General features: G+C 43.3%; 1 protein-coding gene across 1 annotated transcript in view; it reads left to right on the top strand.

The window, feature by feature from the left end:
• Positions 1-2,305: 2,305 nt before the first annotated feature.
• Positions 2,306-11,577, top strand: part of CDC16 (cell division cycle 16) — a 28,385-nt gene continuing 19,113 nt past the window's right edge. Inside the window, exons 1-9 of the mRNA XM_082675680.1 lie at positions 2,306-2,419; positions 3,668-3,722; positions 3,824-3,921; positions 5,025-5,063; positions 5,327-5,467; positions 7,612-7,771; positions 8,742-8,833; positions 9,337-9,470; positions 10,313-10,392. Coding sequence (XP_082531806.1) covers positions 2,372-2,419; positions 3,668-3,722; positions 3,824-3,921; positions 5,025-5,063; positions 5,327-5,467; positions 7,612-7,771; positions 8,742-8,833; positions 9,337-9,470; positions 10,313-10,392 — 847 coding nt within the window. The 5' untranslated portion in view covers positions 2,306-2,371. The remainder of the gene's footprint in view (positions 2,420-3,667; positions 3,723-3,823; positions 3,922-5,024; positions 5,064-5,326; positions 5,468-7,611; positions 7,772-8,741; positions 8,834-9,336; positions 9,471-10,312; positions 10,393-11,577) is intronic.

Genomic DNA, 11,577 nt, shown 5'->3' with positions numbered 1-11,577 from the left:
TCACCCTGCACACATGCAATATGTATCTCTATGAGAGGTTTCCCAGAATTGGAAGCGTTAGGGCAGAGTATATACATGTTTAGTTTTGGAAGACACGCCAACTTGTTCACCACAGAGAGTATATCAACATCACTCACAAAAACAATATATGAGGAGGCCTGTTTCCCCTACTCTTGCCACAAAGTGTTGCCAAACTTTTTGATCTTTGCTGCTGTATATAAAGTGATACCTCACTATTTTAATTTTTCTTATTATGAGTGAAGTTGAGCTTTCTTTCATATGTTTATTATTCTCTTGCATTTCTTTTCCTATGAACTGTAGTTTCATGTCATTTACCCCCTTTTTTCTCTTGAGCCATCAGTCTCTTTATATTGGCTTATTACATCTAAAGGAAATTAGCATCTTATGGTAGATTTCAAATTTCTCCCTAGCTTGTCTTTTGACTTCATTTGCTGTTTGCCTGTCTACATTAAATTGTTTTTAGGTAATGAGAATGCATTGCCTTTATTTTAAAAGTTGAACTTCATTATGGGGAAGGAAAAGTTCAGATTATGTCATCTCCATTTCAATTGCTTACATGTCACTTGGTTTCTCACTTGGGTAGTACTGACTGTTCCCTGCTAGTCGCTCCACTCCTTCATGAGTCTTGCATCTTTGCATCTACATATTTACACACGTTTCCTTCTACTAGACTGAACATTTTACATGAGCAGAGATTGCTCTCGGGTGCATAACTTTCTCATCTTTGCACAGCTAACTGCTGGCACCATGCTGTGCAGATTAAGTCGAGTGAAACATATTTGTCAAATGATGTTTCTTTCTGCGTTCAACTTGTCAAAAAAGGGGTTTTTAACAGCTTTATAGTGTAGAGTTTACCATACCATATGTATGGTTTACATGTGTATGGTTTACATACCATAAAGTTTAAAGTGTAGAGTTCGTGGCTTTTAGTTTATTCATGGAGCTACGCAGCAACCATTACAATCCATTTTAGAGCATTGTCATAACCCTGAAAGAAGTCCCGGACCTTTTAGCGGTCACTTGTCATCCGCCCAACCCCATCCCTCACTCCAGCCCCTGAAAACTACTACTCAACTATCTGTCTATACTGACTTGCCTATTTTGGATATTTCATTTAAATGGTGTTAAAGAAAAAAATATTCAAATGACCTTTGTTAAAGCACTGTAAGATTTTATTCAAAGGTGGAGAACTACCAACACAGTTATAGGGACCATTGAGATGGAAATCCGCAGTGAGGGAGAGATCGCGGTCAGCTCAGAACACAGCATAGGCAAGTGGGAATGTATAGCCAAGGAGCCGGGTGGGGGCCCACCAGTAGGAAGTGGCTAAGAGGAAGCATCAGGGTTCGGAGGATTCTCCCTGAAGGTGGGCCAGGGTGATCAGATATCACCTGGGAGATTGTAGTGGATAAGGAAGGTACAGGGTGGGGGATTCTGGCTAAACTGACATCAGAATTCTTGCAAAAATTGTACACGGCAGATAGGAACATGGAAGTCCAAAAGCCAGGCCTAGCTGAAAAAAAGTTCGGGGAGCCTCGGCAGACTTTGGTCAATGAGAGAATCTGTCAACGGAATCATACATGAGGTCCTTTGCGGTTGGTCTCTCTCACTCAGCATAAGGTTCATACATGTGTCAACAGCTCAAGGTTCATACATGTGTCAACAGCTCATTCACTGTTGCTGCTGAATAATGTTCCGCTGTATGGATCCAAGATTTTAATAGACCCGCTTTTCCAGTTCTTACTCGTTTTTGATCACAGGTTCCTCTACCTCAGGTTGAGGAATGAGCCTTTGGGTTTTGCCAAAAGACAATCTGAAAGGGACACTTGGCCATGGCGACCACAGGCAGAACTTCTACATCACGTGCCGGGACGGCGTGTGCACCCACCGGTCCGCACAACCAGCCTCTGAGGTGGTTACCGCCGTTTTTACACGGGAAATGCGAGTCACACTTGGAACCACGGAACCCGCGGGGCGTAGCTGCCAAGCTCCCGCCTCCGAACGAGCTAATGAGCGAATCGCGCACGGATACGTCATTGGCTGCGCGTCCGCGGCGGCTTGAGTTGCAGAGGAAAGGCGTCCACGGCCGCACGAGAACCCCGGCCACCCGAGGGCCAAGAGAGAGCCTCGGCACTAACGGCGCGCAGCCCGTTTCCGTCTCCAGGAGGGACGCAGTTGCGGAGGACTTCCGGGGCGGGGCCGGGCCGGGAGCGGTAGTTTCCGGGCGGCGCGCGCGGCCGGGTGGGGTCGGTCCCGGGCTTGGGGCTTGGGGCGGTGGCGGCGCGGGGGGCCGGGTCTGCCCGGCGGGCAGCAGGAGGGAGGGTGCGCGCCGGACCCCGGCCACGCAGCCATGAACCTGGAGCGGCTGCGGAAGCGCGTCCGGCAGTACCTGGACCAGGTGGGCGGCCCGATCCGGGGAGCGCGGGCCGGGGCTCGGGAGGCAGCAGGGGCGGCTGCTGTCGGGGTCTTGGCGGCGCGCGGTCCTAAGGGCCTGGGCTTTGGTTCGTGGTGGAGCCCCCGAAGGGAGGGGTCGAGCCCCCCGCCCTGTGCAGCCGGGAGGCTGAGGAACGCTGAGCGTGAAGCCACTAATGCGCGCGGCGAGCCTTACACGTGTTCAAGCCCCGCTCCGCAGCCGCCCCACCCCGGACACAGAGGTGCTCAGTACATACTTCGTGCTAGGTGGAAGTTGAAGGATTATTTTAGGATGAAAGTTGCGGGGTGGCCTTTGAATTTAGCTAGCTAATAGAAAATTTTTGAAAAGTTCAGTTGTCATTTTTATTTGGCCGAATTTAACTGAATAAAGATAAAAAAACAAATCTGTAGTCTCAAAATCAGTACTTTAAAAAGTTCCTGTTAACTACACTCTCATTCCCTGTAGTCCTCTTGAATGAACAGCAGACAGTGTTTAAGGGAAAGAAATGTTTCCAGAATCAGCAGCGTCAGTTTAATCTGCGATGTCACTTAGTTTTTGTATAATGTGTGCTCTCCCAATAATGGAAACCAAGAAGGGGAGAGAAAGGCGTGTTCACGGTGAACTGTTCGATGTGAACTGTAGCAGCCGAATGTTTGGCAGCGCGCTGAAGGGCTGTATTTTGCTTTGCCGGAAGTCAGCTGAATTGAATACATGCTTCCTGCGCCTTTTTTCTCTGGCTCTGGGGATGCAGTGAGGAAGGAGGCAGGCCTGGTTCCACGCTCCAGGCACTAACATTGAGCAGATTTGTAACCGTCCCAGAAGCATTCCTCCTCCCCAGTTGACTGGCAACAGAGTTGCTGGTTTGCATCCAGGAGGACTGAGGCAAAGACTGAGAACCTTACTAATGGCTAGATGTTGCAAAATGATCACTTAAGTTATCTACTTCTTTAGATACCTGCTGATACAATTTTGCAATGTGTAAGTTAAAAAAAACTACCTTCTTCAACTGTATATATCAAAGGTCTTCCAATAATATTTTTATTGCACCATTGAACTAAAACTCACCTACCTGAGATATAAGATAGAGATATGACTGATAGACCCTTTACTACATGTAAAAAATTATTGTACTGAGATGCTGATTTATTATATAGCATTCTAATAATACCTATCTGTGTAAAGCTATTGAAGTAACAGGGCAATTACCACTTTTTTGTTTGTTTTTGGATACAGCAGCAGTATCAGAGTGCTCTATTTTGGGCAGATAAAGTAGCCTCACTCTCTCATGGTAAGTGACAGATTCTGATTTTTTTTTTCTGATTTCTCTATCCTTAAAAAACTTTCTCCTTTACCTTGCACCTCTGACCATTTATGTAATTTTCCCTCCAGAGGAACCCCAGGACATTTACTGGTTGGCTCAGTGTCTTTACCTGACAGCCCAGTATCACAGAGCAGCTCATGCACTTCGGTCACGAAAACTGGACAAAGTAAGTGTATGAATCTTAAAGCTTTTTAAAAATGTTATTAGATTAGTATTTTAGGTATATGTTCTTTTTATGTCAAAATATTTTTAAGGATTCAATTTTTCATATTAAATGTAAAGAGAAGATTTCTTGTGTACGTTTATTTTTTCTTTGGCCGCGCCGCGCGGCATAAGGGATCTTAGTTCCCTGACCAGGGATTGAACCCGCGCCCCCTGCATTAGAGCGCAGAGTCTTAACCACTGGACCACCAGGGAAGTCCAAGAGAAAATTTCTTATTCCTAATCTCGGTCACTTTGTTTTTCCCTCCCCCCACCCCCCTATCTAGTCACTAAGTTTTGAAAATTCTGTTTCCTAAATAGCTCTGAAAGTATGGATAGTCCTTTCTATCTCATTACCATTCATACGTGTCAGGCCTGTAATTTGTCTGTTTTGTTGTTTTAGCCTCTCTCCTTTCTCTTTTCTCCAGTAACATCTTTCCCACACCCCACCTTCCTTGTCTCCAGTTCATCTTTTAAACTGTCAGAGGGTGGTCTTCCTAAAACAGACCTGATCACATCACTCACAGTGTAACTCAGTGATTTCCTATTGCCTACAGGATAAAGTCAGATGCATTCATAGGCACCCCAGGTGCTTCTTGATTTCTCTCCAGTCTGTGTCTGACCCAGCACCACCATCAGTGCATGGAATGTATCCAGTCATGCTGACTGCTTGCAGTTCCTTAGATGTGTGACAGTTATTCAGACTCAGTGCTGGAATGCTGACCAACTCCTAAGTTACCCTCTCCCCTGGAGATGTTTTCTTATTCAACTGGTTAGTATTTTTTATGCGATTCTTTCATAGTTTATGAAAGAAACTATGTGCTGTGTTTATGTCTCCCCTGCCACAACCTCCTTGAGGGCAGGTCCCTATTCCTTTTTGAATCCTTGGTGACTGGTAAACAGTAGGTTCATGATGAATATGGGTTAAAAAGACTGGTTTTTTTTCTCTGCGAGAGTAAAAGAGGAATTATGAAAATGGCTTTCTTCACTTCGTGGTTCTAGTTTTCTTTTTGATTGAAGATGCATATTATCTTGATCACTTTTTTAATAGATTAATTTCTTTCCTAGTTGTATGAAGCATGTCGCTACCTTGCAGCTAGATGCCATGTAAGTGTGCTCTCAGTTTGTTTTATTCGATAAAGGTTTAATGATGTGAATGTTACACATCCCTCCCATGAGTGTGAGAATTCAAAATACTGACCCTCCATTTACTAAAAGCTCATATGCCTGAAGAAAATTCTACTTTAGACATTTTAAATTTAAGTAATGAGTGGGTGTAATATTTATTACCCTTTTAAAATCTACTGTGATATTGTGTGTATCTAGCGTCAGAAGTCATGGTTGACAAACGCTATTTCTGTTTTCTGCAGTTTGCTGCAAAAGAACACCAGCAGGCTCTTGACATTCTTGATCTGGAGGAGCCGATCAGCAAAAGACTGTTTGGGAAATGCTTGAAGGATGAAAGTAGCTTGAAAGACCCCTCCAGTGACTGGGAAATGTCACAGTCCTCAGTAAGTAACGCTGTAATAGCCATGCTTCCGTAACATCAGTAAGAATTGCCCACATCGTAGGGCAAATGTAAATCGCCTTCTTTTACTTGAGTACAATCACGTTAAAATAGTTTGATTGCCAACTTACTTAATTTTCCCAACCCAAGAAGATTCTGAGACATTTCTGAGCCATCAGTTAGAAGTTGTAATTGTGTCCTCAAATGCTTGAATCTGAAACAGGCAGACTTAAGCTCTTTCTTCTTACATTTGATACCTTAAGCTCCTCCCCACAGGTGGAATAATATTTTCCCTTCTTACTGTATTTCAACAGTGTTTTGTACTTACCCCCAAGAAACCTTGATTACCTTAGACTGTTTCTTTCCAGGGAGTGCTGTGGTGTTACTGTTTATGTTATTTTGTGTATTTCAGTTTGTATACTTCATGCCTGCATAGAATTGCAAATTCCTTGCTGGCAGAGATTATACTGATACAATGTAACATGGTAAATACCACCCAGGGTCAGATTGCTAATCTGGACTGTTAACTTTTTTTTTAACAGCTTTCTTGAGATGTAATTCACATAGCATGCAATTCATGCATTTGAAGTGCATAGTACCTCGGTTTTCAATATGTTCGCTGAGCTGTACAACCCTTACCACAGTCCGTTTGAGAACATTTTTTTTTTACTTCAGCGAGAAACCCTGTACCCTTTAGCTGTTACCCACCAATCCCCCATTTCCCAGTTGTTCTTTATAACATGTCTATGAAGGAACTTGGTTACTCTACTCTTCATCTCAAGAAGGTGGGAATACTATACATTATTAGGTTTTTTTTTCTTTTTAAGAAGCACATTTTTTTGTGAAGAAATACATTTATGAGGGAGTTGAGGATTATCATTATTCTTGGACCTCTTATCCATTAACTGCTAAGAAATGCATGATTTATTTGTAATGCGTTATTTATTTTATGAGTTTACTTTTTTTAATAACTCATAGGATACTGCATAGGTCTAAGATTCTCTCATAATGTCCTCTACTATTTTTGAATTGTGATTTTATGATGAATCCCATTACCAATTTTATTTATTTATTTTTTTAGTGGTTTGAGAGACGGCAATTTTTATTTATTTATTGTTTGTTTATTTTTGGCTGCGTTGGGTCTTCGTTGCTGTGTGCAGGCTTTCTCTAGTTGTGGCGAGCGGGGGCTACACTTGGTTGCGGTGCACGGGCCTCTCATTGCGGTGGCTTCTCTTGTTGCGGAGCACGGGCTCTAGGCGCGAGGGCTTCAGTAATTGTGGCTCTCGGGCTCTTGAGCACAGGCTCAGTAGTTGTGGCGCACGGGCTTAGTTTGCTCCGTGGCATGTGGGATCTTCCCGGACCAGGGCTCGAACCCGTGTCCCCTGCATTGGCAGGCGGATTCTTAACCACTGTGCCACCAGGGAAGTCCCCATTACCAATTTTAGCTGCATCTCTGGACCATCTTTAAGCTCACTTATTTGTTTTTTGAGGTTCAGAATCTGGAACACAAATCAGATTTCTGCATCCTCCTGTTAATGGTAGTAGTGAGGTGGCTGCCGTGTGAGCAGCTTACCATGTGCTGGCTACCGGTGGTACCACCTCTGATCCTTACAGAGCCTGTGAGTTAGATGAGGAGAGGAAACCGAGTCGCGAGAGGTTAGAGCATTGTCCAGGGTCACTCGTAAGTGTCACAGCTGGGATTTGAGCTCAGGTCTGTCCAGTTCCCAAAGGCCACGCTCCTAACCCCTGTGCTGCATTGCTGCCGGTTTTCTAATATTTACTAAGGTTCGTTCATTGAGATCTACCTATCAAACGGTCTTCGTGTTTGATTTAATACACGTATGCTCTGTATGCTGTCTCTAAATCATTACCCTGTTTGAGACAGAACAAGTAATGAACAAAGTAGCAGTAACGTGTAAGCTAGTTATAAAGGTTTGTTGAAGTGAGGAGAGCCTAAGGAAGATAGATGAGAGAAGTTTTACTTTGCTTTTATGTTTCTATTAATTTATATTGTGTCTGACATTGGATGGAGCACATCCTTTTAGATGTAAAAAAAAAAGTCTTAGCCTTCAGACAATATATGATTTTTGATAAAAAATTAATTTCAGTAGTGCTGACTTAGTATGTCACTCATCATTTTTCCAACAGATAAAGAGTTCTATTTGTCTTTTACGAGGAAAAATCTATGATGCTCTAGATAACCGAACCCTCGCTACTTACAGCTATAAAGAAGCTTTGAAGCTTGACGTCTACTGCTTTGAAGCATTTGATCTTTTAACGTCACACCACATGTTGACAGCCCAAGAAGGTTTGGAAACCCAGGTGTTTTTATGTTTAGCACAATTAATACTGTCTGGATTTTTTTTTTTTTTCTGAAATCTATAGAATCAAGGGCAGGCTATTATGTACAGGTTTAAACTTCCTTCACATCTTCACACATGAAGCACGTTGCAAAATACAATATTGTGCGGTGCTTCTTGCCGTCAGAATCTTCAGGGATTGTGATGTGATGAGTGATTTAAGTTGTAAAGAATTCAGGATCTGACTCAGTAATTTCCAACATGGCTGCTCTTTAAACCCCCAGGAGTTTTAAAAACATCACTGTGCAGGTCCTAACTCCAGACCAGTCGAATCAGAATCTGGTGGTGGGGCCCTGGCCTCAGATGGTTTACAGCTCCCAGATGATCCTGAGATCCATCAGGGGCTGAGAACCATTGACCTAGTATGTTGCCAGTGGTGTGAGGTGGATAAACGAGAGAAACAGAAAGTGGAGATGTTGTATTAGTGGCATTCAGACACTTTAGCCTAATGCGTGGTTTTCAGCCAGGGTGGTTTTGCCCCCTAGAGGACATTTGGCGGTGTCTGGGCAGTTTCATTGTCACAGCTTGCAGGTGGGTGGGGTGTGGGCGGTTGCTGCTCCATCTAGTGGGTAGAGACCAGAGGTCCTGCACACATCCTACAGTGTGCAGGACAGCCAGCACGGCAGAGAATTGTCCCCACAGTGTCCGTAGTGCTGAGGGTGGGTAAGTGGCTTGGTGGTTCTTAAGTCTGGTGATGACTAGAATTGCCTGGCAGGTTCATGCAGAGCCCTCAAGGTGATTCTTATTACCTGGGTCTGGAACCACTGTCTTGGTTTTCTCCAGTTCATTCTATCTTGTTATTTTCTCTTTTGAGCTCAATTTACTTAAACCAAGAACTATAGAAGAATATTTTTCATTGCTGATTTTTCTTCCCCACAAATACTGTGAGGATGTTCCTTTTTTCTCAACATTTTTTAGAAAAAGAACTTCTTGAATCACTACCTCTTAGCAAGCTCTGTACTGAAGAACAGGAATTGCTACGTTTTCTATTTGAGAACAAATTGAAAAAGGTAAGTAAAAACACAAAGTTAGTATTTGCTTTGTATAAGCATCTTATTTCATTAAATTTGTCCTCTATTCTTTCACAGGTTAAGAATTTAGAAATTAATTTTTATCAGTTTAGCACATTTGCAAGGACAGATTTAGATTATTTAAAATATATGATGTGATTCCTGAAAAAGCTTCCCAAAGTAGCTGTCTTCCTCCCGGGAACAACTCATACTTTTAAAAGATTGAACTATCAGATAATCAATGATGTGTGAAAATGAGGATTTTTTTCCTCGTGCTTCCTAAACTACTATTTTGTAAAATACTTCCTACCATGGAATTCTGTGATAAAATTGAGAAGAGAATTAGACTTGCTGAGAGGAGTACTGGTGATACTTGAAGTTAGAAAAGTTTCGAGCATCTCACAGGTGTCATTGTGTTAAACCTTGAAACACTCGGGCCACGTTGAGTCTGCCTTTTGATTCGGTGCTGCACACTGAGTCATGTTTGCATTTCTCTGTTTCAGTATAATAAACCTAGTGAAACTGTTATCCCCGAGTCTGTAGATGGTTTGCAGGAGAATCTGGATGTGGTCGTGTCTTTAGCTGAAAGACATTATTATAACTGTGATTTTAAAATGTGCTACAAGCTGACTTCTGTGTAAGTACATCCACTTATTTTTGTGCAGGAACGTAGAGTTTAGTCCATTTTACATGAGAAATATATGGGACCTGCTTTCTGAATAATGTCAAACTGATGGATGATCATTTAAGCTGCCTTTTCCATTTGCAGAGTACAGGGCGGGGTGGGAGTGGGGGGAGCGTGTCATCTCAAAAGAGCAATATACTGACACAGGTGTATGCACGTTTGTTGCTTTATTCTATTAACTCGGGAGTATCCTGTCCCTCCCAGGAGATAATTTGCAAGTTTGAGAATACCGTCTGGCACATAGTTTTATGAAGTCCGTTCTTTCTTAAAGCAGAGGCTAATAAAATCCTATAGGTTCTGGGTGTCAGGCTCACTAACTGGCCAGGCCTCCTCCCCCAGCACCAGTCTTTCCATGTGCATAGTTCACACTTGTCCTTTACATGTACTGTTTTTAATGGATCTTTCGGGTTGCTTAAAATCCTTGAATTCACTAAAATTTTAATTGACAGATAGTTAGGATTCATTTAATATTTCATATTATTTTTGATCCTTCTAAATAATTAGACCACTTATTTTATGTGGTACAGTTCTGTTAGCTTAAAGTAAATGTATGTGGTGATGTTTATTTTTATTGATTCTGAATAAATCAGGATTTTCCCTTTCATTTAAAACTTAATCATTGCCTTAACTGAACAAGTCTGAAGATAATGGAGTTAAGAAAGTAAAAATGTATTCTAGCCCACAGTATTGTATGTAATGTGGTAATGACTGTTTGGATAAGCATAGCTAATTGCAGTGAGCGCTGTTACATACTGTTTGTACGTGTGTACATAGAGTGTTTCTTTAACTTTCAGAGTAATGGAAAAAGATCCTTTCCATGCAAATTGTTTACCTGTACATATAGGGACACTTGTGGAGCTGAATAAAGCAAATGGTAAGAATTTCTTTAAATTAAAATAATAATTTTTAAGACAGAAAATATTCTGTAGCTCTGGAAATTCTGTCTCACAAATCCTGGACAATTCAGATTGCAGGTTAACACCTGGGGGAGGAAATGCTTATCCAAGTAACCAGCAGTCTCTTCTGTTATCCCAGCAGAGCACACTGTTTCTATATCCCTAACTCCTGCTTCCTTTTCTCAAATGTAATTTGTGCTCCAAGGTGTGTTAGCTTTAGAGCATTGGGTGCCAGGTGTGCCTTTTCCCTTTTTCTTGTAAAATCCATAAGAAAGCTGGTATGGCAGGAGTCAGTAACTGTTTAGAAACGGGAAGGGGGCAGATTTTTTTTTTTTTTTTTTTTTTTTAATTTTGCGGTAAGCGGGCCTCTTACTGTTGTGGCCTCTCCCGTTGCAGAGCACAGGCTCCGGACGCGCAGGCTCAGCGGCCATGGCTCACGGGCCCAGCCGCTCCGCGGCACGTGGGATCTTCCCAGACCGGGGCACGAACCCGCGTCCCCTGCATCAGCAGGCGGACTCTCAACCACTGCGCCACCAGGGAAGCCCGGGGGCAGATTTTTTGCTCACATTTTCCATATTCTGGAAACATTTACAGGGTTTGGACTGTATTTGCCCTTAAATCTTCTAAACTGACTCGTCAGCTCGGTCAGGAGGAAAACTAGCCAGGCACCCCAGCTCTGGGCCCCTGCTGTTCCAGGCATGGCCTGTGGGCCAGCAGCATCGCGCCTCCGGGGAGTTTGCTGGAAGTGCAGGCTCTCTAGCCGCCCTGGGCTGTTGAGCCCTAGGAGTGTCGTCGTGACATGCTGGGACTTTGTGTTACCCAGGAGCACATCATCTTGCTGGTTCCATAAACGGGAGGCTTTGGTCAACCAGATTGGCTGTGGGTGGTCAAAACGGTCTGTACTAGGCCCGTGGAGTAAGAAACCTGGGCTTTAAGACAGGCGAGGCCCCTTGAAATAGCCTCTTAAGCACGTGGAGTGCTTTGTCGTGTGCCTCTCATCCAGGCTGCTAGTCACTCGATAAGCGCCCAGCACCCACTTAGGGCCTGGAGTGGGCTGAGGGATTGGAGGTGGGGGTACGTGAAACAGCCGTAGTGTCTGCTCCGTGGAGTTTCTATATGGCATTAGGTAAATGGATTTTGTATCCAGGAAGAAAGAAAAGTAT

This window comes from Grampus griseus (genome assembly GCF_964374135.1).
Source record: "Grampus griseus genome assembly, chromosome: 18".
Lineage (NCBI taxonomy): Eukaryota > Metazoa > Chordata > Mammalia > Artiodactyla > Delphinidae > Grampus > Grampus griseus.
The sequence above is the reverse complement of the archived record's forward strand: the minus strand, read 5'-3'. Positions and strand labels throughout refer to the sequence as shown.